At 42.1% G+C, this 27,985-nt stretch overlaps 2 protein-coding genes across 4 annotated transcripts; one reads left to right on the forward strand and one right to left on the reverse strand.

Moving 5' to 3' along the window:
* Window positions 1–547: 547 nt before the first annotated feature.
* AMDHD1 (amidohydrolase domain containing 1) lies at window positions 548–9,748 on the reverse strand. Its single transcript, XM_033161454.1, has 9 exons — window positions 9,514–9,748; window positions 8,949–9,055; window positions 7,603–7,667; window positions 6,882–7,159; window positions 5,478–5,703; window positions 3,828–3,952; window positions 3,308–3,401; window positions 2,308–2,468; window positions 548–890 (listed from the first exon to the last, which is right to left on the reverse strand). The coding sequence occupies exons 1-9, from the start codon at window positions 9,648–9,650 to the stop codon at window positions 785–787; spliced, it is 1,299 nt and encodes a 432-aa protein (XP_033017345.1). The 5' UTR covers window positions 9,651–9,748; the 3' UTR covers window positions 548–784.
* Window positions 9,026–27,985, forward strand: CCDC38 (coiled-coil domain containing 38). Of its 3 annotated transcripts, none has more exons than XM_033161452.1 (16): window positions 9,026–9,100; window positions 11,589–11,655; window positions 12,959–13,041; window positions 14,422–14,590; window positions 15,967–16,034; window positions 16,654–16,817; window positions 17,896–17,976; window positions 18,691–18,902; window positions 19,733–19,846; window positions 22,385–22,472; window positions 22,848–22,920; window positions 23,470–23,621; window positions 25,286–25,433; window positions 26,570–26,784; window positions 27,488–27,581; window positions 27,824–27,985. In XM_033161452.1, the coding sequence occupies exons 2-16, from the start codon at window positions 11,610–11,612 to the stop codon at window positions 27,929–27,931; spliced, it is 1,815 nt and encodes a 604-aa protein (XP_033017343.1). In that variant the 5' UTR covers window positions 9,026–9,100; window positions 11,589–11,609; the 3' UTR covers window positions 27,932–27,985. The 3 variants fall into 3 exon arrangements, with proteins under 3 accessions (XP_033017343.1, XP_033017342.1, XP_033017344.1); XM_033161451.1 differs by lacking the exon at window positions 9,026–9,100 and adding an exon at window positions 10,409–10,528; XM_033161453.1 differs by lacking the exon at window positions 9,026–9,100 and adding an exon at window positions 10,410–10,528 and having other exon boundaries at window positions 25,298–25,433; window positions 27,824–27,984.

Raw genomic sequence — 27,985 nt, forward strand, 5'->3', positions numbered from 1 at the left:
ACAACTCTGAGAGGTAAGTTAGGCTGGGAGTCAGTGACTGGCCCAAGGTCACCCAGTGAACTTCATGGCTAAGTAAGGATTTAAACCCTGGCCTCCCAGGTCCTAGTCAGAGACTGACAACTACACCATACCAGCTTTGGTCTCTTACAAAACAAAAATTAAAAAGCCTGATTCCTGGGCCATATAAATCTTGCTTTGTGAAGTCATCTCTATAAACAACATATCATGCTGTGGAGAGGAGGTTGTTACTCAAAGGAAGCACATGTTCATAAACCACCTTAGGTAGATGGAAGTAGCTGGGTAGTTATTCAAGTCCAACCCACTACATAAATGTTATCTGTGAACTCCCTGCAGTCATCGGGGCCTGCATCCCAAAGGCCTACTGACCACTGTGAGAACAGGATGCTGGACTAGATGCAGCAGAACTCTCCTCATGTTCTTAACTCTCGTTGTGAAAAACTATGAAGCGTATGTAGGCACACTGCAATGCAGAGCTTTGGTTTCTTTATACAAGAGGACCTTCATTAATGAAAAAAAAACCAGTTAATTGTTTGCATACATGTAGGTTTATTTTCTAGTGTGCCATGAAACTACCAGGCAGATGAATATGGCCTAGTGTTCCTCATGCAAATACAAAGAAAGAACTAAAATAAAAACCGGTGAAATTATTGAGCTTTGACCAGTAAGGAAGTATGATCTTATAGATGTGAGACCCTGCTGATTATCATCCCGTGTTTGCTTCAGGGAGTCTGGCAACTGCTGTATTTCTTCTTTCTGGAATTCCTCAGTAGCCCAGAACACTGTCGTTTTGATAAACAACTTTTCCTTTAACAATTACGTATTCAATCAGTTCTTGATGGCCGCCAAACTGGTAAATCAAGTGTTCCCATCTAAAGATTTTAAAAAGGTTACAATTATATTTTAGAAGAAAAAAAACCAATCTCTCATGTGCATAGGACTAAAATAGAAAGCATGAGAGATAAGCTGCATGTTCAAAGTAAATAAACAGTACAGGCAGAATAGTGTCAACCATGCCTCTTTGCCCATTTGGCCCTAGGTGCACAATAGGGATTTTTGTTGTTTCATATACCAGAGTTATATGCTATTATCAATTAAACTTGATAACTTAAAACTGGCATGCAGCAGTATCTTTTATAGCAGGGGGCGGGGGAACTGGATCTAGCTGGTGGGATGGATCCCTAATTCCTCACTCTCCATAGGCAAACTTTGACAGGTGGGTGGGACTGATCACTAGACAACCACCAGATAGCATCAGGTGATTGACACCTGCAAAATTTCAAAGGAGCTCAATCACTGTAACTGTTGATTGGCAGTTACAGGGACCCCCATTGAAGTCAGTTTGGGTCCTCCAAACAAAACAATTTTACCTCTGCAGTGGAAGAAATGCTGTATTTGGAGGAAGCAGTTTGAATCAAAACAGTTTCTTCTAAATTGAGATAGTAAGTCCTTCAGCTGCACAAGGGTTACATGGCAGTGATCATCAGCAGGGAGCCAAGCTTGCAGAAAGAATAATTGGGAGCTCACATTAAGCTCCTGGTGGTTCTTTTGTAACTGCCCCACACATAACATCACCTTCAACATCAGGAATGTGGCAGGAGGAGTGTTTTAAAGCATCATGTGTTTTAAAACATAATGTGTTGAACCATTAATAGAAAGCAGGAGCCAACTGCTATCAATTCATATGCCTGTTTTGTAAAGACATTGTGAATGTTTGTAGTCATTTATTTATATGCCTTCTTTTGGGGGCACAGCCCACTCAAGGTGACTCGTGGCATATTAAAAAGCACAATAAACACAAATAAATCTAAAACTGACAAGTGCATCAACATTAAAACATACTTGAAAATATAGATCAGTTTAAATAAATAACAAAAACTGATGATATGTTTAGTTTGCAACTATAGATGATATGAAATTTGGACTCTGGCATGGTGCCAGAAATTGTTTCCTGAACAATTCAATGTTTATTTTTAACGAACAACTTTCAACTGACATGGCTATAAGAAAGACTGAAAAAAGTCTGAACTGGGATTTTAAAAGCATATAAAAGTATGACTTTAAAAAAAAAAAAAAGGATTGAGGTTTCCCTTTACGTCTGGTCAACATGTTCTGTATTGGGAGAAGACTCGAATACTGCACTTGGATTGAGTAATTATTGCTCATCATAATGTCCCAAACATTGCAGCCCAAACTGCATGATGCATTTAATTTATTCCGAATGTTAGATTTTCATTCCAGCTTATGCAGAGCATTAGTTAGGCCTTTCAGAGCTATTTGCATCCTCACCTTGGTGAGTTGATGATAATGAGGTCTCCTTGCTTGCCAGTTTCTATGGAGCCATGCATGTGCGATTTCCCAAGAGCAAAAGCCGCATTGATGGTGGCAGCAGCTAAAGCCTCTTTCATGGACAACTTCATGTTTACACAGGCCAGGTGCATAACCATGAGCTAATAAGAGAGAAGTAGTTAAGCCTGAAGTTACAACGTAGGAGCATAGAAACCAACAGTCTGTCAGCCATTGCCATGCCATCTGAAAGCCTGAGTTCACTGTGACAGGTAAAATTAATTTAACTGTAACGTTCTTCAGCTGTTCTAACTGCAGGTGGGGCTGTGGAGGCAAACTCGCTAGCTCCCTGTTGCCTTCTGTGATCTGGAGAACAAATTCCATGGACTTTTGAGAATCCTGGTTCCTCAAGGTTTTAAAAATGAGTGGGTGGACTCCACAAGCGCAGAAAGCCTCTGCTGCAGACAGTTTCCCTCTAAAGATAAAGATAAAGGTACCCCTGACCGTTAGGTCCAGTCGCAGATGACTCTGGGGTTGTGGCGCTCATCTCACTCTATAGGCCGAGGCAGCCGGCATTTGTCTGCAGACAGCTTCCGGGTCATGTGCCCAGCATGACTAAGCCACTTCTGGCGAACCAGAGCAGCGAACGTCTACAAGTTGACAAATGAATGGAAAGGTGATGCGCATGTCGATGTGGAATGAGTATGCTTGTTTCTGCTGTCCCTAGGGCTCATGTCTGCAAGAAAGACTGGGATTATCTGTGCTGAAAGCCAATATCCTGCTTGATAACCATCTGCTCCAAGCAGAAGCTGCTTTTCAGTGGCCAGAGTTCATGTGTGAATTCAATAGTGTGTCTATTTAAATTCACGTGGTCTACTCAACTGTCCTGCTAGTACAGACAATTAAATAGCATTCCCAAGGAATCAAGGCTCCAAACCTGACGCTCAAACTGACAGAAGAAAATTAACATTAATTTTGCGTCTGCTCTAAAGAAACATCTTACCATGGAACAGCAATAAGCATTTGGGTTAAAATCACTGCCAAGAGCAACAATCACTCCTTCTTTTAACATTTTTCTAGCTTGAGGCTGCTTTAATCTGCAAAGTAAAAAACAACAAAACAATGGTTACTACCATTTGAATTGCAATGTAAAATGCAGCAAACCACTTCAGCAATATTGTATGATTCTATCAGAATCCAGGAGAGGGAGATATGAAAAGAGAGAGATGAGACTGTAGGTCTCTCCATTAGCTCTGTTAAGAGACCAGCTCCATTAGGCTCCTCCCTAAATTGTCACCTATCAGCAGCTATCCCATCAGGAGGGAGAGAGATTGAACTGCAGAGCATCTCCATTGGCTCCACTAAAAGACCGGCAACTTTTTGCAGGCTTGGAGAACCACTCTTAACAGCAGTTGTTCAGTGAATGCATTCTTTCAAAAGATAATACATTCCGGTATTTTCCCAAAGGCATAGCAAATGACAGTAAAATACAGCCTAGCAATACATATTAGAATTATGATTACCTCAGTATATAGGCAGTGGTTGGTAACAGGACAGCTGCACACTTTGCCTGGGCCATTGCAGCAATACCTTCATCGCTGATTTCTTCTAGATGACTGACAGCCTGAGCTCCTAGTTCAGCTCCAAGCTAAACAGATGCCAAGGCAAGGTTTGAATTAAAAGTTAGTCACATAAGAACCTCCCTTATCCGTAAGGCTGCACACACAACAACCTTTTTATATAGCACAAAAATGCAGTTCTCCTCAACCCAGAATAATTTATGCTCATCTTCAACTTGCTGCTTTCAATCTAGATTGAAGTGGGGCTTAAAGCAGCAGTGTAACCAGAGCCCCGCTACTCACACCAGTCAGAATGGAAAGGAGGGTTGGGGAGAAATCTATTTGCTGCAACAGCCCATGCAGCAAAGAGGCTTGGATCATGCCTGGTACCATCATGTGACAGCAGCAGGTCTGGCTCAGGATCCAGCAGATCCTGTGCATGCTCAGCACAGCCACTTCACTGCCCTGAAACACCCTATTTCAGGGGTTACCACTGGTTACCGCCAGTAGCAGCTTCCACCTGCCTGGGAAGGAGCATTGAGGCATTTATAAATGATACAGCTCCCCACCCAGTGGGAGCAGGCAGGGCTGGGAAGAGGGATAACTATGACACTTCCAAATCCCCTCCAGCATCGGGTTTGTTCATCCTGTCTTGACAGAGTGGCTGGGGCAACCCAGTAAGGTGGGCCAGGTACGAATAGTAAAATAAATAAATAAATAAGAAAAATACTATAGAAATATTAGTTATAAATACATTGTAATTGCCACTGGTGAAACAAATGTCCTCCATGCAAGATATTAAAGATACAAACATTAACTATTAAAATGTGTGTATGCGTATCTAGCAATGTTACCACTAATGAAAGAGGTCGTCAGATGCTCCTCTTTTTATTTTACATCACAAGGAAAAGATAAGCAAAGTCAATGTTTGAATGGATGTAAAAAAACAAAGGTCAGAAAGTCCATCTCGCTAACTCATCAACCTCACGTTTTCTTTTAGCTTACTGCAGAAATAAATAACTGTGCCGTGCTGCTTCCAATACGCTAAGCCCAAATCAGAATTCGTGTAAGATTTTTTTCTTCAGTGAAGACAACCACCATGGCTGTGAGTGCTGGAAGACCTGTTCCCTGCCTTGCAGGTCTTTTTCCACCTGGCCTGGGGGGCAGGGCCCTGATTTACTCCAGCTACAAAAGCTGAGGCTGCTGAACAGATTCTTGGGGTGGGGTGTTGTTGCTTTTTGGGGCCTGTTGCTGTTGGGTGAGGTTTTTTTGTATCTTTATATTTTGTTGTGATTTGTGTGGTAATTATTCAGTTTGGTTATGTGTGTTGTTAATGTTTTATTTATTGTTTATTACTATTTTGGTTATGTTGTAGTATGTATTTTTCATGTTGTAAGCTGCCTAGGGCAGGCATAGGCAAACTCGGCCCTCCAGATGTTTTGAGACTACAATTCCCATCATACCTGACCACTGGTCCTGTTAGCTTGGGATGATGGGAGTTGTAGTCCCAAAATATCTAGAGGGCCGAGTTCGCCTATGCCTGGCCTAGGGCATGGTTTGAGCTGTGGAAAGCTGACCTACAAATAAAATTATGTAATGTATCAATATAAGTACCTCAGCGCTTTTCATTGGATGCAGTTCATCCCCATGGAAGTTGATCTGTAACCCTAAATCTTTCCCAGCCTGAAGAATTCTTCGGGTCGAAGGCAGATCAAAGACTCCCTTCTCACAGAAAACATCTATATTGTCAATATGAATTTCACCATTAAGCTCCAGTTGCTTCAGTTTAGGAAGGTGGACGCTAACAATGTCATCTGTGGCTTCAATAGCACTTTTCCCCCTATTCAACAGACAATGCAACAAAAACCAGAAGATTAAGTTTTCATGTGGCCTGCACATGTTTTGGGGTGGTCTCACTGTTTCACTTCTAAGCAGTGCATATCCCATATAAAAATCCTTTAAAATTTTACATCACAAATGTTCTCATTTATTTTTGGCCTGGATAGCAATGTGGGAAACCATTGAAGCACAAACTAAAGCAGAATAAACCCACGACTAATGCACTATTATTATGCTAAGAATATGATGCAGGATAAGGTAAAGGTAAAGGGACCCCTGACCATCAGGTCCAGTCGTGTCCGACTCTGGGGTTGCGGTGCTCATCTCGCTCTATAGGCCGAGGGAGCCGGCGTTTGTCCACAGACAGCTTCCGGGTCATGTGGCCAGCATGACAAAGCCGCTTCTGGCGAACCAGAGCAGCGCACGGAAACGCCGTTTACCTTCCCGCTGGAGCGGTCCCTATTTATCTACTTGCACTTTAATGTGCTTTTGAACTGCTAGGTGGGCAGGAGCTGGGACCGAGCAACGGGAGCTCACCCCGTGGCAGGGATTCGAACTGCCGACCTTCTGATCAGCAAGCCCTAGACTCTGTGGTTTAACCCACAGCGCCACCTGGGTCCCTATGATGCAGGATACACCCACATAAAACACCAATCTGGAGGGGGAGCAGACTCTGGCCCTTTGTGGATAACTTAGTTGTTTAAAGGGCCATTCCCCAACTGTGAGAAATAGCTGGACTGGGGCAAGGATTTATTTCCCCCTTAACCAATACCTTTCTCTTTTAAGTCAAATTATTCAAGATTCCCTTTCTATGTTCCGGCTGATTTCGAAAGAGGTTAGGGTAAAACTGCAAACGCAAGTGGTGCCTTAAACTTCCTCTCGCTGTGTTCTCCTCCGTCACATCTGAATTAATTAATAATAATTCTTCTCCCTCAGATGCTTTACAGGAAATGTCAGGCACACCTCAGGCTTTCCACTCTTCCTCAGTGTTCATTATGCTTGAATACTCTCTCTTGGGGCATTTCCACACATCACTCTAATAGTAGATGGCAAACAGAAACACTGCAAGAATTAGGTATGTTCTGTTTTGCAGAAGAACTGTTCAATGAGTGACCCAATTAATCTTCAATTGTGTTCTAGCGCAGCGCTTAAAATGACAAGACAGAATAGGTACATTACTTAGGAACAGAATGAGCTCCGCAGTAAGTAGAGGAAATGCCTATGTCCAATTCCTGCCGAGCCCGTTCAATCACTCTCAGCATCTTAACTTCCGTTTCCAGGTTTAACCCATATCCACTTTTGCATTCGACCAAAGTGGAGCCTGCTCTGAGCATGCGTAGCAGCCGGTGTCTGAAGCTGCTGAAGAGCTCATCTTCTAAGGCATTCCGAGTGTGCTCCACGGTGAAATGTATCCCTCCTCCTGCTTGATGAATATCCATATAGGAAGCTCCTGCCAACTTTAAAACAAAGTTATCTGTTAAACATGCGTTCATGGGCAAACTATACCCCTCATGCAATGAAATCCCAGTAGTCCAATGGCTCTCCAAAAGTGCCCTGGTAGCGGAAGGATCACAGCTCAGTGGCAGAACAGTTGCTTTGAATGCAAAAGTTTCCAGGTTGAATTCCTAGCCTCTCCCAGTAGAGACAACCCTTTCTGAAACCATGGAGAAACAATGATGGTCACATTAGACACTACTGAGCTAAATGAGCCAATGGTCTGGTTCTACATAAGGCAGATTCCTTCCTATGTTCTTATTAGAGATCAATTTGCATCAGAGAAGGGGCTGGAATGAAGGCATTTGTGCTTTTTACAGAAGAAGAGACTTTATGGAAACTTTCATCTACAGTAAGGGAAGGTAGATGGAGGTAAAAGAAAGCCTTTCCAATTATGTAAGTTTACCTTCATCGCAAACTCATGGACTCTGTCACCAGCCCATACAGGATGTGTGTGTGCATCTACCAGACCTGTTTTTTAAAACAAACAAACAAAAACAAACGAACACAGCAAACTGCACAATCTCAAACATATCCACTAGGAAACAGAATCAGGAAACATTAGCAGTTAATAATTTTATCTATGTGTCCTTGGAGGAACATTATCAAAAAGCATGATCCTTCAGTATATAAAATGCTATTATGAGCTAGTGTGGTGTAGTGGTTAGAGCACTGGACTAGGTCCTGGGAAACCAGGGTTCAAATTCCCAGTCAGACATAAAGCTCACTGGGTCGTTCACCATCCCTCTGGCTAACATACACCACAGGGTTGTTGTGATGATGAAAAGAAGAAGAAGGGGGGGCACATATGCCACTTTCTGCTTTGAGGGCTGCTTCATTGTATTGGGCTGGCTTCCGAGAGAAACCCAGACCTGAAATCAGATTCAGCAGGACTCTTCGCATACTCTTTCTCTTGAGATTTCCTGGAATTTTGACTGAAATGCTTCCAGATGGGAGCTTGGTCTTTTATTTTATGTCATTGACCCTGTGCCTTCAAAAGCTGCCTGAAATGCAAACATTGGGCAACAGACATTTTCTCCACCCCTCACTTCCACCAGGCAAACAATAAAAAGAGAGAGAGAGAACATCAGATGCTTAACTTCTGCGTGCAGTACTGCTATTGACATGCACCAAAGCAGGATCAGGATCTGTTAAATTGCACCTTTCCTGCAAGAAACTCAGCAAAGCGTATGAAGGCCCTTCCCCTTTATCTTCACATCAACCCTGTGAGGTAGGAATTTAGGAATTTAGAATGTTAGGCTGGGAGAGACTGTGAGGCAGCAACTGAAGGTCACCCTGAAAGATTTGTGGATGTAATTGCTTTGCTTAAACTTCAGTGGCTAGTTGTACTGATTCAGCATACCCATTACTAGCAAATTGCGTGGGGCTATCCTTGTCCATGCTAGATCAAACAGCACTTTGGAAAGCAGTAGGGTCATAGACTTAAGCCTCTCAAAATCCAGGCTAATGGCTATGTACACACCATATGTTTAAAGCACACCCCTCCCACAAAGAATCATGGGAAGTGTAGTTTACCACACACAGAGCTATAGTACACAGTCAATACTTATTTTCTTCAGAAGCTCCCCAGCTCCTTGTCCCCACTTGTGTGCTAAAGGGGAGCCATCACATTTTATTCCAAAGGAAAATAATTCAGAGGATGTTTGACTAACTGAAGCTGAGAATCTCTGCCTATGCAAATATTGCATCTTTCTGCTTGGTGTGTTGAACTCTGAAATACTAGACACCAACCTGGTAAGATGCATTTCCCTGAACAATCAATGATTTTTTCAAAAGATGCTCCTGAAAATTGCTTGCGAATGGCTCTTGAGTCGCCCACAGCCTTTATACAACCATCTCTGAAAATAAACAGACCGAAACGCTTACCATTACTTTCAAGGCAGGTGAGACAGAATAAATTCTTTTCTGAAGCAAGTGTGCTTAAAATTTAAACCAATGTCTTCTTTAGTAAGTTATTTGTTACCATTGTTGGATTCCTCAGGAAATTAAAATTCATTAACTGTCACATTGATTCTGATCCAAAGTAACTAACTACTTAGTTCATCGGCTATAAGAAAGTGAATCGTTTTGTTTATTTCAAGAGTACCGTTCTGGTCAGCTGGTGACTGTCTGAAGAGAGACAGAAAATAATTTTGTTTTATTTTTTTCTGTAAAAACTTCGTTTATTTTCCTGTCGTTAGAGAAGGTCAATACAAAAACAAACTAACAAAAACCTTCCTATTGGAGAGAGTTTCTGCTGGACAGACTCCCCCCCCCCCCAGCAAGCAACCCCCCTCCTCCCGGGAGATTAACTTACTTGCCAATCACCACGCTGCCGTTTTCCAGCACGGCCAGATGTTGCATGCCAGCTTCCAGGAGGTATTTCTCACCTTTGGTGCAGACAAGCACCAGCTGTTGGGCGCCTTCAAGCAGGAGCTTATACTCACCAGCCATGTTGCTCTTTCCAGAGAGATACAAAAGAGCTTGGAAAGTCTGGGACTGACCCAGACAGCCTCAGCAGGGCAGGGAGAATGCTCACGAGTTTTCCAGGGCAAGGTCTTTCTCTTTCCCTCTGGAATCGTCATAATTTCTCTTAGTTGGCAGTTTTCACCCACAACAAGCAAACACACAAAGAGTGGGGCGGGGGCTTGGACTGTACAGAATTCAAAATGAGGTGGTGCATTCCTGAGGTGGTTATACAGAATGGACCCTAACTATTTCAATTACAGGTAGGGGAATCTCGTTTTTAATGCACCCCAATAGTCCAAATGATGCTCCCATCAACTGCAGCCAGAATGGCAAATGACCAAGGATGACGCAAGTATCAAAAACATCCCAGTGGCGGCCGGGCATCAGCTTGGGGGAGGCTGCAATAAGGTTCAGCTGGTGGGTCACATGTCAAGGTGTGAAGCGTGCTTGATTGCAATCGGAAGAGCCTGAGATAAATTTGCATCGGGCAGTAAAAAACTAGGCTTGCCATACGTCAGGAAAAGCTTAAAATCTTTAATTTTGGGCTAGGGTTTTTTTTTGGGGGGGGGGGAGGAATATGAAAGTAGATGGCAATTACTTTACCGTACAATAACATTCTGCACGTGTTTGGGATGGCGCGAAGAAAAGTCTCGCCAAGACCCTAGGGAGCCGCCAAGGCGCGCGCGGCCCCGCGCAGGGGTAGGCGGAGCTGCGCCGGAGCTGAGCGGCGTTTGCTTCCCGCCTCGCGCTGCCGGGGGGCCTCTTCTCCCCAACCGCCTTTCACAGTCCGGGAGGCGCCGTTGCTGCGGTGGCGGCTCTCGCATGTCTTTAGCTACCTCCTCCGACTGCCCGAGCGCTCCCCGGTAAGGAGGAAGTCAAACCTCGAAGAAAGGGCAGGAGCTGCATTTGGGAAGGTTTGGGATGCAACCGCTGTTTTTGCAAAACAAAAACAAAACCCCCACACATAAATAATTAAAAAAACAACAACAGGTGCTACCAGCTTACCTGGAAGAAGTCACTTTCTCCTCCGGAAACCTTTAGACCTCATCTCAGAAGCGGAAACTAGCTGCGCGTCACATCTAGCGCTCTGCACATGCATCAAGGCAACTTCGCCTTTATTACATTCCGCGGATTGATTGCTTATGTATTTACACACACCCGCACAGTCGTGGGCGAAATTTTATTCAGTGTACCCAAAATAAAATAACTCTTTGAACCTGCTGTCCATAACCTTCTATAGATCTGGCTATGAATAATAGGTTGAGAGAGATTTCAAAGAACAAATGAAGGGTTGTACTGGTACATATATTATTTCCTCAGAGCAACCCCAGTGAAATAAGTGGACTTAAGGCCATTGATTTTAATGAGTCTGTTCTGACTAAAATGGGATGTCATCCAAGGAAAACTGTGTACAGTAGAAGACACATGTGTGAGCCCAAAGCTTGCTTTTTTATTTTCTCTCAGAAGAAAAAGGTTATATCAGCGTCTATTGTCATATAGATGCATGTCTATGGCCATTTCCCATTGCGCCTCATTTAAAACAAAGCTAAGGAAATGTAACATTGGAAGTGGAGGGGGGCATTGTCCAGCTTCCCCATTTATTTGCTGTGTAGTCCCTTCTCCCCCACCCCAATGGTAATTTAGCATTACCTTGAAGGCAATAAATATTCATTATAATACACAGGCAGATAAATGTGAAAATGTTTTACTGATCTAACATCTCTGTCTAGCAAATTTCACATTCATGCAATATATCTTAAATTTATATGCTGTCTCTTTGTTTCATTCAACTACTGCTGAATTTTGTCAGATTAAACAGTCATTTGCCTTTGTTCATGCTGTTGTTTATCCCTGTATTGAATTTTCAAACAGCTAAAAAGCAACTGTGATTTTAAACTTTCTTGCAATTATGTTTCTTTCTAGATCTCGGGAGGGTGTTAAAGTATGGAGATGGCTTCAACACAGTGTTTGGGATCAAAAATTTCTATGGGTAATTCAAAATATCAAATAGCTTTAGAAACTGTAGGTTGAACTGTCAGGGGCTCCAGAAAATCAACATCCTGAACATGGGGGAAACAGTGAAATCTGTAATGGGCTCTGCGTGGTATCTGGGCATGCATTGGACCCAACTCTAATGAGGTATTCAGATGTGGAGGCGATGATCTTTATAATGCAAGCGATGGCAGACCAAGAAGTTCAGGATGGCCCTACACATGCTTGGTGCATCTAGGAGTTCCCCTAAATAGGATGACCTTGGATACTTCTGCATTATGCAAGAGTGAAGTGGCACCCTTCTGGCTGCAGGATTGCACTTTCCAGAATGGAGTGATGTCAGGAACCTCCAGGTTGGCAGCAACAGCCCCACATGAGCACATGCACCTTCTAGGGGTAATGCTGCCAACCCAGAACTCCCCCCCCCATCTGACTATCACCACATCCCTATCCGTGGTCCAACTAGTACAGCACCATCACTAGAAGAGCATCACTACCACTTTGTCCCTCGACGTGCATCACTGCTGCTGCGGGCAGTGATTTGTGTTTGTTTTCTTACCCATCGTTCTACACATGGCACATGTATTTAAATTGTTCACTTATTAAATTTCTGCTCCATAACTCATTTTAAATTAAGCTCACAGAAGTTACTGCCCCGCACACTTTTTTTTTTACTAACCTGCCAAAAGCCTAGTACACTGTGCTCGCTTCTATGCTGGCCAGAGCGGAGGAAGCGTGGAAACGGCAGGCTAAGAAAAATATTTGCCTTCTTCCAGGGCAAGGAGGAAGAATGTGCTCTGTTCCTTCTCTGCCAGCCTGATGTGCTTCTTTGCTGGTTGCGGAGGAAGAGACTTTCCTTTCTCTGCCGGGAACGTGGAAAACAAGCAGGTTGGCAGAAGAGAAGAGACATCTGCTCATTGACTTTTACTGCTTGGAATTCCAGGCACTCACTGGCATGGAATTCCTAGGTGCCTTTGACGGCTAGTCTGGTACTTACCGGTAAATATAAAGCAGCCATAAACTTCAGCACAAAGTGCTCCCAGAACAGATAATATATATATCATTTTATGCTTTTTTTTCTTTTAAAGGGATGTGGGAAACTCACAGAAGTGATGAATGAAAATCAAAAACCATTCTCATTCCTGCTCGATAACTCTTTAGCTGGTTTTTCCTTGAGTTGAGATTTGCCATTTTTAATGGTTTGGGATCATGGGGGGGGGGGGGGCTGGGATTTGAATGCTAATATTGCTAAATGGTATTAGAAAACCAACAGTATTTTCTTTCATATTTTATGTGGCAAGATGGCAAACCAAAGAACCCTTTCAAAGCCATGGCTGCTGAAATACATCTTTATAGAGATATTGAGTGCACAGAAAAAGAAAAGGTATGTATTTCCAATTGTCAAATATATAATTGACTATAGTTGCCATTGTAATTGTTTTCATCAGTTGTTTATTTTTATTTTTCAAATTCTCATTAAATGAAAAAATCAAGCATAAATGAAAATGAAAATACCACAGGAAACAGAAATATCAGAGCAGAGACACAAAAGTGGGCCAGAGGTATCAGTAATACCTTCCAGACTTTTAGTATAATAGAAATTATAACAAGTCTAAAACATTTTTAAAGACTCAATTAACACGGAGATCCCTTATTTTCCAAGGGTTTGTGAAGCTCTACAGATTCTTATTTTGACTCATCCATAGCCATTTAAAGGCCGGGAGAGCAGTTTGATTTTATTGTTTTCGTAGATAATGCAGAACACAACCAAACAGAAATTTACGCTTTTTGCCCTCTAGAGGCTCTTAGTTTATAAGGCACTTTTTCTGGTAGAATTCCTATACCTTCATGTATTATTTGTTATTTAAAACATTTGCCCTTTTAGGTTGGAAAATTGGGACAGAATGGTAGTTTTGTGTAGAGATAGTACATACTTCTCCCAATACAGTGGTACCTTGGTTTAAGAACAGCTTAGTTTATGAACAACTTGGATTAAGAACGCTGCAAACCTGGAAGTAGTTTTTTTTGTGTGTGAACTTTGCCTTGGAAGCAGAACATATTCCGCTTCCTGTTGAGTGTGTTCCATTTGTAAATTGAGTCCCCTGCTGCTATGGGAAAGCACGCCTTGGTTTAAGAACGGACTTCTGGAATGGATTAAGTTCGTAAACAAGGTACCACTGTAATTCATATAATGGCAACAACTGTAAAACAATGTTATGAGATAAGCTCTTCTAAGCATGTAAATCTGTTAACTGGATGTGTATGGGTGGCTAATTTTTATTTTTATTTTTTGCATGAGGCTCACTCTTTTGGGTGAAATGCCCACACTCATGTGTACATGCATTCACTCATAGTCACACACACACACACACACACACACACACACCCCTTAGCATCCTCAAAAATTGTTCAGAAGCTGCAACTTTGAGGGCTTGGAATTAGAAAACATATTAAACAAAATTTTGGCCTGTTGTATTGGCTGTCATTTAGCTTCTGGCATCATTCAAAGTTCACATTTGTTTGGACTTGCATAACTTAGAGCCTTTTCAGTCAGTGAAATGATGTGTGAAGAAGAGTTCACACACCCACACCCAGCATGGTGACTTTGATCCATTTTTTCCTCCCCCATGTCTGCTTTCATACATCACTTAGTTGTTCCAATCATGGGTCTTGGGTGTCTCATCTAGTTCAGTTAAGTGTGAAGTTTAAATGAGAGAAGAGATTACCTTTCTCAAAAGCTAGATAACATGGATTTCAATTTCAGGTTAGAGCAGCTCAACACGATCTGAAGGTGCATGAAAAGAGCACATTTTCATCAAGAGCTAGGTCTCGAAAGGCTCTCAAAAAGCTGGAAGAAGCCATTGAACGAGAAACAAAACAAGAAATAGAGAAAGAGACTTCTGCTCTGGACTGGACTCTTGCTTTTGCAAAGTGTGAGTAAAATGAGTTGTTGTTGTTGTTGTTGTTCAGTCGTTCAGTCGTGTCCGACTCTTCGTGACCCCATGGACCAGAGCATGCCAGGCACGCCTATCCTTCACTGCCTCCCGCAGTTTGGCCAAACTCATGTTAGTAGCTTTGAGAACACTGTCCAACCATCTCATCCTCTGTCGTCCCCTTCTCCTTGTGCCCTCCATCTTTCCCAACATCAGGGTCTTTTCCAGGGAGTCTTCTCTTCTCATGAGGTGGCCAAAGTACTGGAGCCTCAACTTCAGGATCTGTCCTTCTAGTGAGCACTCAGGGCTGATTTCCTTGAGAATGGATAGGTTTGATCTTCTTGCAGTCCATGGGACTCTCAAGAGTCTCTCCAGCACCATAATTCAAAAGCATCAATTCTTCGGCGATCAGCCTTCTTGATGGTCCAGCTCTCACTTCCGTACATTACTACTGGGAAAACCAAATGTTCTATACGGACCTTTGTCGGCAAGGTGATGTCTTTGCTTTTTAAGATGCTGTCTAGGTTTGTCATTGCTTTTCTCCCAAGAAGCAGGCGTCTTCTAATTTCGTGACTGCTGTCACCATCTGCAGTGATCATGGAACCCAAGAAAGTGAAATCTCTCACTGAGAAATGAGTTACAAAAATATAAATCTGAGTTTACCAGATCTTGTATTTACCAAGAATTTTCAACTATTCATATGCAGGATCTTGTGATTAACTGGTTTATAGATAAATTTATATACTATAGGACCTGTAGTACAGGTCATAATTTAAGATATATATTTAAATTCAAAAGAAGGTCCACAACTTGTGATAATATAGTATTGTCCTTTTTTCTTTTATTTCATTATTAAATGATGTTTCAGTGACACATTTAAGTCCTCATGCCAAATCATGTTTGTGCCAACTGTGGTTTAGAACCCAAACCATCTGAAAAATCATGTTTTGTCTGCTTTCATTTTCAGCACTTTTGTTTCTAGATTCCTGCACCTTAGAGCCAGAGCAGCAGCTGTAGCTATGGTTTGTCAATTCAAATATCATGGCAAACCTGTTTCTGATTCTAGTTTGCTGACTCATCACAAACCATGGTTCATTGATTCAGGTATCACATCAAATCATAGGTTCGTTAACCATGGTTAACCATATTTCATCCTCGAGAGGGCAGCTGCGGGGTCTCGCCACGCAACCATGGTTTGGCATTGGGTCCAAATTGAGATAGTATGCAAAACTAGTGAATCTAAGATACCCACATAATGTCTGGAAATATGGTTATACTTCAAATATTGTTTATAAATTAGTACACATTATGTTTATTTAAACCTACAAATTGCAGAGGTTTGAAGATGGAATCTAACAATTCTAACTGTCTTAAAGGTATTCAGAGTGATAAGCAGTCTGTAACAGATTACATCAGTGAACAGAAAGAGTTGTTTCTACTGGAGGTAACCATTTTGTTTCTTGTAGTTGGTGCACTTAAAAAATGGGAAAGTTCTAGTTACAGGAGCTTCAGCTATACACTGGAACATTTCTGTTTAGTTCAGAACAGATCACTAAATCAAAGCAATCGAGCGCTAAACATGGTGGCTATATGGCACTGATTTTGTTTGGACTCACTGTCTTAATTCTCAACTATCCCTTCAATATTTACTATTTAGTGTCCTGACTAATTATATTGGTTTAGTGAATAAGCCTGAGTATTCCATTCTGACCCCATGCACAATTAACAGCATAATAAACCTGCCCAAGGGAAGACAGAAAAAAAGTTTCTGACTAAAAACCCAGATTCCATAAACCCCGATTTGCCTTTAAGTTAAGTTAATGAGAATATGGTTTCTCTGTAGCATGCGCTAGCTGTCTGATAGGACTATTAACTTTACAGTATTGCTGTTAGGATGAGAATGCTCGATCAAAAAGCCTTCAGGGTAATAATCTGAAAGAGTTGCGACCAGGCCTTGCATAGCCCATTTTGCTGTTGGAATGGCATTCAGCTTTGCAAGGCGCTTGAATACGAAGATCCTTTTGTGCTTACCGGTAACCTTTTGCAATGTTTCCTCTTCCCAGTACGCGGTTAAAACGAAACAACGCACCATATCCAAGCTGGAGGAAATTATATCAGAAGAAGAGAGGAGGGCCAAACTCGCAGAAACAAAATTAGAAGAAGATACAGTAGCATTTGATGAGTTTCTCAAAGAAAACGACAGACGTTCTGTTGATGCTCTTAAAACGTTAGACACTTTGTTGCAATTTCTATTATTAATAACAAGCTAGATGGTTTGACTGCAGGGCCTGCACACGGAGAATTCTCACAGGGCTTGGTAGTCCTGTTTGTGCCCTCCTACCTTCCCACGCAAATGTGCTGACACAGGCTGCCCCGGTAGCCATTGTAAAGAACAGGAAGGCCACGTGGGCCCACTGTATCGCTGTAGCAGACATTCTTCAAGCATGATGTGACCCAGCCAGTGTTTTCTTTTTTTGCTAGTACGCTCACAAGTAAGAAACCTGGCTTTCGACCACCCCAGATCATTCTACTCTGCCACTAGATTGTCCCCATCAGATCCCAGCATCATGTCTGACCAGAGATTACTTTTTGCTGATGTAGTTGTCGAAATGTGATGTCTCTGCCCCAGTTGTTGCCAATATACCTAAGAATAATGAATTGGGGGTGTGTGTGTCATTATACCGTACCTACAAATAAGGAACTGACAACGGCATCAGACTAATTATATATATATATATTAAACAGCAGTTCATCCAAATGTTAGCAGCTCACTTGAATAGTTTGGTTTTCAGTAACCATCTGTGTGCAGGGAGAGGGCAAGATGAATGGGTGTCAGCAGGGAGGGTGTTACAAGTTTTGGTGGGAGAGAGCAGGGTCTCTACCTCAAGCTTGGGCAGAATCGTTTTGACGAGATGGGTTGGTGTTTGCTTCATTTTCTAATGTTATTTCCTCTAGATATGTATCTGTTGAATTTTAAGAGGTGAGGAATTTCTGGTTGATTCTTATGGCTGCAAGTTTCTATACTGACATTGAGAGGTTTTTAAATGTGCTGTGCAAGGTGTGAGTGACTGTCACTGGCGGAATAATTCGTCAGTCTGAAAATGTTCATTGGTTTTGTGATGCACTGATTACTAAGGTAACAGTTTGAAACTGGTTTTCAGAGTGATTGCAGATTTGTGCTACTTGTGGACAAAAGCAAACAAGACTGTTCACCTATTTTCTGGGGGGTGCAGGCAGAAAAATGTGTTTCTATTTTAAAATCTGCCTATATGCACCCAGAATTACAACATCTATATTATTTTTAGTGCAACTCAGGAAGCAAAAGCTAAAATGGAGGTGACAGCGGAAGTGAAGTCAGCAATGAATGAGCTGTTCTCTCTTAAAAGGTGAGTTCTTTATTTCACATATTTAGCAAAGCATAACCTAGGCTGCTGCCAGGTTTTTTTTGGGGAAGTGGTTATCTTGATTTGCTTGCAGGGTGTTTATATATCTATGTGTAAGTCATTTACTTACTCAACACTTCTTAGTGCAGTTCCTAATTGGTTTTCAAACTACAAGAAGTCAGATATGGGATAACTTCTATAGCAGTTTTTATACTGCAGCTTGCACAAGCGAAATACTAGTTATGCATTTATTCTTTTTTTATTGCTCAAGGCTTGCACATAATATGTCAAAGCCCTTCTCTGAATGGAAAATACCTCTTGTAGGCAGGATAGCTATGGATCCAATACTTTCAAAATAATAGAATTCAAACACTAACACACAATATTGTTGCACGCTGCTGCCACTCCGCACACAAACAGCAGGTAGAGAAATAAATTGTGTGTGTGTATGTGTGTGTGTATGTGTGTGTGTACATATATACAGTGTGTGTGTGTGTGTGTGTATATATATACAGACTTAGAGTTAGCATTATAGCTCAAAATTTTAAGATCAAACAAACTTTAATGTGACTCCCATAATTGAAAAAACTATTGTTCATTTGCTTTTGCATTATTACAATAATGTCAGTTTATTTTCTTTATAACATTTGGCTGCTGTACTTCACTAAAATATGACTGCCTGCTTGCATATAAACTATCATCCTTTAATGTCTGCAGTGAAATTGCAAACAGTGAAGATAATCTGAGACTGTATTTATCCTACGAAGCTTTTTTGTTGAGTGTGTCTCCTAAAGAGTGGCAAGAACAACAGATGGCAAAAAAGAAGCTATTGAAAAAGGATAAAAGAGAAGTTTCAAAGTCTTTGCTTTCTTTTCCTTCTCGTGAGAAAACCAAGATGTCTACTTCTTTCATATTACGCCAAAAATTAAGTATGTCATTTTGGTACTGTCCACTAGAAACTTATATTGCACTGTGCCCCTGCATGTTAGAAGACACTTCATTTCCCCTTTTTTCAATTCTCCCAGAGTGGAAACTGAGAAACAATGTCTAAGGATCAATGTTGTTCCCATATCTGCTCCATTGATGTATAAAGTGCAGACCAGTGAAGCAGTATTCTAGTTTGCTGGATGATGCAAACTAGACATTCCCAACTGATGGGATGGCAGTCCTTGTTAGCTTTCTACCTTCTCTTCCACCTCAGGGACTGACCAGTCCTGCCTAGAGTCAGTGAAGGTTGGGTGTGACTGGTTGTTGTTGTTTTTTTGGAGCCTTGGTTTTTCTCATCTTTTACCTCGTGGTAGAGAGATTTATTTATTTTTAAAAAAAACGTTCTAGCCTTTGTTTTGTGTCTATTGTACTGTTTCCCTCCAACTTTTACCTCACAGTGGTGTCTCTGCTCTCTGTGAACCTTGCTCCTTCCTTCCTTTCCCTCCTTGCCCACTCCTCACTATCAGTTTGGCTCTGGTATTCGAAGGATGTGCCTTATTATGCCAAGTTAGACCATTTGTTCTATCTAGTTCAGTAGTTTATTAAATGCACTGGTAGTTGTAACTCTGTCAGAGCTTGCTAACAACTGTCTTAACAAATTAAAGTTCTGGGATTTTTTTGAGGGAAGCCATGACTGTTAAACCATGAGTGCTTTAAATGTATGGTGTGGGTGTGACCTACTCTGGTTTGGATTTAGAAAGCTGGTGTACATAGATAGCCTGTCAGTTACTTACTACCAAATATTTCTGTGCTGTTTGAACCATGTCTTTAGACAAATGGGGACATGCCAAAGGGCAACACCATCCCAAGAAAATGCTACCTTCACGATCAACGTCAATAGTTTTTTCTGAAACTGATGTGAAGAAAGACCATCAGAAAAGCCAAGGTAAGGAGAGGAGCCAATGGGAAGGAGGACTTTCTTGTAGGAATATCATCTTTGCCTGCACCAGATATTCCAGGCAGGACCGTATTATGAATGGAGCAAGGGCTGCAAGAGCCACAGTGGTGTGTAGTGGCTAGAGCAGGGGTCGGCAACGTGTGGCCCATGGACCGGATGCAGCCCACAAAGACCGTTTTACCGGCCCATGAGCCGCCCCGAACCAAGCCGCTCACTCGGTGAATTCCCCCGCACACAGCATGGTGCAGGGACTCAGCGAGCAGTGCCGGAAATTGTGTCTGCGCACTTGCAGATACCGGAAATCGCGTCTGTGCAGGTGCAATTTTCAGTGTCTTGGCATGCGCAGATGCGATTTCTGGCATTGCGCTGCGCCAGTCTGGCCCAAGGACGATTTCTGTGGGATTGTTCTGGCCCATGGCCGGTGAACCTTGCCGACGCCTGGACTAAAGATTCCACCAAATGCCTTATCCACCATTGCCAGGGCAGTCAGAAATGGGGCAGGCAATGGAGCTTTCCCCTCTAACTTCTGTATGCAGCTTTTGATTGCCCATCACCACTTCTGAAGTTGGCACAATGTTATGCCAGTGTCGGGGATGGGATCAGTTACCCCCTCCCCACTACATTTTGGCCACTCTGCCAGTATGTAGTAGTACTGGTATATCTGTGACGTTCTGCTGGCATACCATCATTGGGAAAGTATTCAGAGAGAGACACATATTTGGGCTTGTGATGGAATACCAGGGCTTCTCTAATTCATCCCACCCGCCGCCACCAAAGTACCGTATATACGTGAGTATAAGCCGACGCAAATATAAGCCGAGGCACCTAATTTGACCACAAAAAACTGGGAAAACTTATTGACTTAAGTATAAGCCGAGGGTGGGAAATGCAGCAGCTACTGGTAAATTTCAAAAATAAAAATAAATACCAATAAAAGGCTTGGAAAGAAAGGGTCTCTTACAGGGAGGGCTCAGGGGGTAAGGGGGCATATTGTGGGTACATTTCAGGGGGCAAGGGGAATATTCTGGAATGGATTAAGGGGGAAGGGGGCAGATTCTGGGAAGGTTTCAGGGTGGGTGGGGCATATTTAGGGAGGGCATGAGAGGCAAGGGGGCATATTCTGGGAAAGTTTCAGGGTGGGCAGTTTCTAGGGTGGGCAGAGCTGGGATGGGCAGGGGTTAAGAGGGAAGGCTTGGAAAGAAAGGGTCTCTTTACAGGGAGGGCTCAGGGGGAGGGGGCATATTCAGGGAGGAATTAAGGGAGCAGATTCTGGGAAGGTTTCAGGGGTGGGTAGTTTCAGGGTGGGCAGTTTCTATGGCGGACTGAGCTGGGATGGGATGGGGGCAAAAGCAACAGGCTCTCTGGGGCTGAGCCGGCTCGCACGCCTGCTCGATACTTGTCCTCCTCCTGTTCCCGCTGCCCCCGTCGCTTCCTCTGTTCCCCTTCGGGGAGAAGGGACGGGAGGAGGAGGCGATCCTCGCACAGAGCAGTGACTGCTCTGTGCAAGGCATCGGAGAGGAAAAAGCATCGAGGAGCACTTTCTCCCCGCTTTTCCCTCCCCGATGCCTTGCGCAGAGCAGGCACAGGACGAGGGATCAGAGAGCAGGCACAGATGGGGGATCGGCAGGGCAGGGGAGACAAGCAGCAAGAAAGGATCCCTTTCTTGCCACTTGTCCCTCTGCATCCGCCCGGTTCACCTGAGTATAAGCCGAGGGCGGCTTTTTCAGCCCAAAAAATGGGCTGGAAAAGTCGGCTTATACTCACGTATATACGGTATATTGAGAATTGGATTGTGTCCCAGCTGTATATGATCTAAGAGCCTTAAATTGTGTGCTGTGAATCATACGCCTCCCATTGCCCATCTTCACAGCAACAGTTTGGGGAAATACATTGCTCTTTCCACCAGGGAAGCTTCTGCTCTGTAATTCAAGTGTTGACTGGAGCTTGCACAGAGAGTAGCCGAAGGAAGGCAATAAGGAATTTCAGCCACTCACACTATGGCAAATGGGATCAGGGACCACCTCTTATCTAAGCAAAACTCAGGAAGTGATATATAAGAAATGACAGGACGAAAGAAGTTAAGGCAGACAAAATACCCCCACGCCCTTACCTCCCCCCCCCCCAATGGTAAATGCTAGTGGTAAGGATGCCTTTCTAGTTCTGAATACAGGCAACAGTTCATTTGGGCAAAGTTTATCAGGCACAAGCTGCACAACGAATACTTGTATGCCGGATCCTGATGTCTTTCTTTAAGGCAGTGCCTCTCTCATGCAGCTCCACACCCTGTCTTTAATATAAGGCATGGGTTGGCTAAGCTGTGGCCCTACAGATGTTGCTGGACTCCAGTTCAGATCAGCCCCACCCAGCATGGTCAGTAGGGACAATTAGGAATTGTAACCCAGCAAAATCTGGATGGCCATAGCATAGGCACTCCAATATTAATGAAAATAACGTAAGATATGTAATATAGTTCTTATAACCCTGTTGCTGAATAAAGGTAGTAATACAGACTGTCAATTTTTGAAGGAGGAGACTACAGGTTTTTTAAGAGGGCATCGAGAATATCACTGAACAAAAGATTATCAATGGAAGGGAGAAAAAGATCGCTAGCAAGGTACGCTACGAAATTTAACTGCTTTTAAAAGTTCCCTCCGTTTCGGGTTGTAGATGTAACATAAAGAGCTTCTCTTCAAGAAAGAGAAGCGCTAATCCCTTTGGAGCATATGGAAGTAGTTGTACAATTCCGTTCTTGGGCGCCAGCTGTCCCATCTATCATCCCCCTGGCTACTGGCATATGAACTAGAGTGTCAGCGGAGAATGCTGGGAGTTGGAATTGCAACATCATTGGGAGCACTGCACATTGGTAAACCTGGGCTTACAAAGAACAAGGCCTCAATTTTATTGAACACAACATTCCTTCCACCACTGATCACTGACTCGGCAAACTTCAATGTATAAACACAAATCTCAATTTTTCCTTTTATAACAGCTGTTCAAGTGACAAAAGTATTTCTGCCTCTTCAGACGATGAGATTTCACTTGAAGATCTAGACAGTGAAGAGGTGATGAATTAATCTTTGTTAAATACAACAGCATCCTATAAAAATGGGACCTTTCGTTGCTTTTCATTCAATTGTACATCTTCACAACCTCTGGGCCAAAACTGCTAGGAGGTAACCACTGGCTGCAAGCATGGCTGTAAGATTCCTGCATGTATGGATTCCATCCATATGTTGAAATGTAGTCTCCATACCTAAGGGAACTTTCAGTGTAGATTCCAGTGTTCTTGGCCCTCTAGATCAAGAATTAGCATACTCACATTCATACCTGCAATTATGCTGTGGACTTGTATAAGGGAATCTGGCTTCAAGGCAGTGTTCTGAGATTAACGTGCAGCAGAAAAAGAACTTGTGAATTGGCCTTCACTTGGACAATAAATTTTTAACATTTTTTTGTTAAAATTTAGTAGCAAGGCAAGTGCAATCTGTCGTACCTAGTGCAGCAGTGTTAAAAATTCCCCCTCCCATTTTTAACAATTTTTATTTTATCAAGAACTGCATTGATGAGACTCCTTTTTCAGCAACTCGATAGTATTCCTTCTCCTGCATTAGGAACCAGAGATATATTTCAAAGATCCGGATGAGTTGCTTCAGCTGTACAGGCATCTTGAGGAACAAAATCTATCACTGTTTCAAAATATTCAAGATCTCAGTGGAACACTAGAAGACGCACGGCAGAGAGAACACGCCATTGTTCAGGGAATGTAAGTTATTTAAAAGTGAAATGTTTTGAAATACGCCACTTCTGTTCCTCCTCAGGTACAAAGTGGGTCCCCTTCCCTTCTACATATTTGTTTAGTGAAACCAATGTGTTTGCCACTATATAGAAAACTAACATGACTTTGTAAAAATAGAAGTAGAGTTAATGTGTAGCAGAAATCTCATCAATTCAGGAAATGCTTTGCTGGGCTCTGAAAGAGGAGAGTGAAGTGGCTTTGATGGAATGAGATGGGAATGTTCTGTTCCCCACCACAACTGAAGACCATGGATTAGTTTAGGCTTGAGGTTGGTAGCAGCTGAAGCACCATAGCAAGTCATAGACAAAACAATTTATCATGCTGAAAGCCAGAGCAGAAAAGCAACACAGACAGGAATAAAAGAAAATCACCAAGTTATTTAGCAGCAGCCTTTACACCGATTCCTTAAATCGGAGATAACCCATATGGTACTCTTCAAACCCAGTTGCACAAACCTGGATTTGGCCATGCTTGCTGGGGCTGATGGAAGTTATAGCCCTAAACATCTGTAGGGCACAAGGGTTAACTATGCCTTAAACAGAACACCCATGGCTTCTTAATGGACCAGTTTGAACAGCCAATCAGCAATTCTAGGAGACTTCAGCGTGGACTAGTTCCATAGTGGAGCATACAAGATTGGCAGTGTTAGAAATTAGCCAGGCACCATGTGTGTTTTGCAATTGGTGTGGGTCCAGTTGTGACCATGTGGGGATCTGGTAACTGGGGAAAGCAAAGTGTCCCTTAGAGAAAGATTGCAAATAATTTTCCTTGAAGCTTGAATTTGCTTTATTCTGGATTGTTTTATTTGATGTTTTAATGTCTTGCAAACTGCTTTGAGATCTGTTCTTTAAAATATAAAGCAGCATAGAAATGAAATGATTATTAGATTTCATTGCAAAAAAAAGGCACCTAGACATTTCATTGTGGTGACTGTAACCTAGGTTTAAGGTGCCATTTGGCGATTAGATCTGAGTTTCTGACACTGGATATTGGTGGAACATAGTGCAATTGATATTGAAAATATCAACGTTATTGGAGAGGCGGGGTTTTTTTATTCAGTGACTAGGAGGTAAATACTGCTGGGGACTGTAGGTGTTCAAGCTGAGGGATAGTACGTTTCAACTTTCAGTTTGTTGTTGAAAGCATCTGAACAATTTCAATGCCATCATCAGTCTTTTTACATCTTTTTATTTAAGATGTATATATGTGTTTCCATGCTAAACGTTTTCTCCAATATCAACATCATTTGCACAAGTATGTCCCTGTTGTTTTACAGGTATCTTCAATTTTTAAAAAAAGAAAAACAATGGTTTTTCTAGTCAAGGAGGAGTGATTTTTAATGAGCTCACTCCCCTTGAACCTATTCTGTTTATACAAGTAGGCCACTTACAAGCGTTAACCATCTAGTAGGATGGTTAACAATAGCACAAGCTCTCAGAGATCTTTGTCCTTCATCACTGAACTATGATTCTCAGAATTTCCTGGGGAGACAGAAATCCTATTAAACCTGTTAAAGTCTGTAGAATAAAAATGCTGCTTTGCCTAGAACAGCCAGAATATGAGAGGTGGGTTATTGCACAGAAAAACTAATCTACAACATAGTTATGAATACTAGTTACAACTTTTCACAGCCTTTTTTATAGGGAAAAAAGGATAAATGATATAATAAATGAGAAAAAAGCTCTTACAGCTGCTCGCATCAAAGAAGAACAGAAAAGTGCTGAACTGGAATTAAAAATCAAAGTGTTTTCTTCCGGAGACTATAATCCAGTATCCATGGTAATTTTGTATGTTTATACAATCTTTATAACATAGAATAGCTCTCAGTTCTAAAAACATTGACAGGCTACATACAAGACCACAGCGCCAGTGGTATTCTGTGCTTCTCTTACTCAGAGTAGACCCACTGAAATTAGGGTCATTAATTTCAACCGGTCTGCTTTGAGTAAAACTCAGTTTAATACTATCCCTAACGACTTGGGTAGAAGTATCACAATTTGTCTATGTCAGGGGTGGCCAACTCCCAAGAGACTGCGATCTACTCACGGAGTTAAAAGACTGGCAGTGAACCTTTTGGGGGGTTCAGCTCAAAGTTGTTGAGGAGGAAAGCCCCAGTTTTTTGGGGGTACAGGGCAATAATATTTAGGGGAGCCAAACTTCTTTCTTTGGGGGGGAAGCCAGTGATCTACCACAGACACCTATCACGATCTACCTGTTGGACGTGCCTGGTCTATGTGATACCACATTACCTATGTGTAGCGGTTTGAACCAGGGCCAGTATAGGTAGGGGATACAGTACCAGGGAGCCCAACACTGGCATCCTACCTGGTGCCAAAAGTGGGCACAGAAGTAGTGGTGTAGGGATATACTGGAAACAGGAATGTGCACCAGCTCCCTATGTGATTCAGGGGGTTCTCCTAGTTCTGACTTGCACCCTGAGCTGGTTTAGTTTCTAACTGCAGCAAGTTATTTTCCCAGGGTACTCCAGTGACAATGATTTGGAGGAGGGATCTACAGGAATTATGTCCCTATAGTATTGTAAAAACACTCCCCCCCAGGAGAGCCCCCAAAAGCTCAAAAACACATTGAGATTTATTTGTGCCTTTCTTAGATTTCATCCTACTTGACACTCAACACTGCATTGACTTAACATTGCAATCCGTGTGCCTTATTCTGCCAGTTCTCTTATGGTTTTGCCTTACGTGCTGAATAAGTGCCATCACATTTTTAGGACTGTTTCACTTTTTAGGATTGTAGAATGAATTGTCTACATTATATTTAGAAAATGGTTATATCTTTTATATTGCTTGCAAGTTCATCTTACTTTAAAGTTTCAGTGTAGACTTTTTGTTTTTGTTTACTATAACGTAAGCATTTGCTGTGGTTTACATAAAATACCTTTCTTAAATCTTAAGGATAAAATGCTGAATACACTTAAGAAAAAAATAACAGAGGTGTATAGGGCTTGCTGTGGAACGATTGAAGTATCCAGCATGACCTCCTTTCAAATGCTGAAAGCAATAGAAATCAGAGTTTCAGAACTGTGTGAGATGTTGGAAACACTTCCACCGGAATACCTTGAGACTGTTGAAGCTATGGAGAAACAACGATCAAAACAAAGACGGCAGAGGTAACGTTAATGCCAGTGCTTAAAGAAGTATGCCAGTTATGTATTCCCATCACTTAATCACATCTGAGTTTGCAACACTATCTTCCGGACCAAACTTTTGAGACAACAGTCACCAGTTTATAGCCTATGGGCATTAGAATTTCACAAAGAAGTGAAAAAGATTTCTGTTTAGATGGACATCCCCACCCTAGTATTATAAGTATTTTATAAATGACTATTAGTTGCCCCACCTTCTTAGGGCCAGACTAGACATAACATCATTCACATAATTTAGCAATTACGTAGGATCTGGGTAAATAGCAGACATGGAGGTGTCAATCCAGGCCCGGCCCCTGGGGCCTGCTATTTCTAGCAATACAGTTATCGCCAGTGCTTTCCTCTCGATTCAAATGGCAGACATTAGTGCAACAATTCAGACTAAGGCTGGAGCAGGAGGGAAAGAATTGAAGCGGATCAGCCACTTTTAATCAATTCACCAATTGCTCACAGTGCGAAAGTTGTTGCAACTAGTTTATCCCTTAGAAATTCTGTGCACAAAACTGTCTCTAGCTCCCTCATTTTTGTTACCACAGTAATGCTGAATTTTACAAGCACAGGCACAATTCAGGGCTACATCACTGGAGGGAGATGATGTGGACACTTCCCTCTCACAATATACTAAAGTCTTCTAATTCCTATAATCCCTCTCTCTGATTCTTAAAAGAGTTCGCGAAGATAAATTGAAAGAACTGAAGAGAATCCAGGAAGAACGGCTGAAGCATGCTCTGGAAAGAGCAATTGCAGTACCAAAGACAAGGGTTAGTAGAAGTGCTTAAAAAAAATAAAATATTAGGCTGCAATTCTAACCTTAGGCTGTAAATCCTACTGAACTCAGTGGTACCCAATACTGAGTAAAAATGGTTAGGGGCATACTGCAACATGGTGATAGTGTGCATGTTAAAAGAATCCAGAATATGTATGTATTATAGAAAAAAGTTTACAAGGAAAAACTTTCATGCTGATTTAACAAGTAGGTTTATATTTTCTGGCTTTATTTTAGGTGGGAAGAAAACTGGTTTTCCGCTCCCGGCCTCCAGAAGCTAAACAAAAAGGGGTACAAGTTGTAGATTTAACTACAAAAAGTGAAGATGACTACTATTTCAGTTGAATTCTTCTTGTTTCATGACATTTCTTTTTGGAATAGCACTACACCTCGATTCTA

Source organism: Lacerta agilis, chromosome 10 (assembly GCF_009819535.1).
Source record: "Lacerta agilis isolate rLacAgi1 chromosome 10, rLacAgi1.pri, whole genome shotgun sequence".
Classification (NCBI taxonomy): Eukaryota; Metazoa; Chordata; class Lepidosauria; order Squamata; family Lacertidae; genus Lacerta; species Lacerta agilis.

Coding starts and splice junctions, on each gene's coding strand:
- CCDC38 (XM_033161452.1), top strand. CDS start 11,610: ATGGAGATGGCTTCAACACAGTGTTTGGGATCAAAAATTTCTATGG. Junction 23,622..25,285: donor CACGCCATTGTTCAGGGAAT/GTAAGTTATTTA, acceptor AACTTTTCACAG/CCTTTTTTATAGGGAAAAAA. Junction 25,434..26,569: donor ACTATAATCCAGTATCCATG/GTAATTTTGTAT, acceptor TTAAATCTTAAG/GATAAAATGCTGAATACACT.
- AMDHD1 (XM_033161454.1), bottom strand. CDS start 9,650: ATGGCTGGTGAGTATAAGCTCCTGCTTGAAGGCGCCCAACAGCTGGTG. Junction 5,704..6,881: donor GGAGCTCATTCTGTTCCTAA/GTAATGTACCTA, acceptor TCTGTTGAATAG/GGGGAAAAGTGCTATTGAAG. Junction 3,953..5,477: donor ATCCAATGAAAAGCGCTGAG/GTACTTATATTG, acceptor GCATCTGTTTAG/CTTGGAGCTGAACTAGGAGC.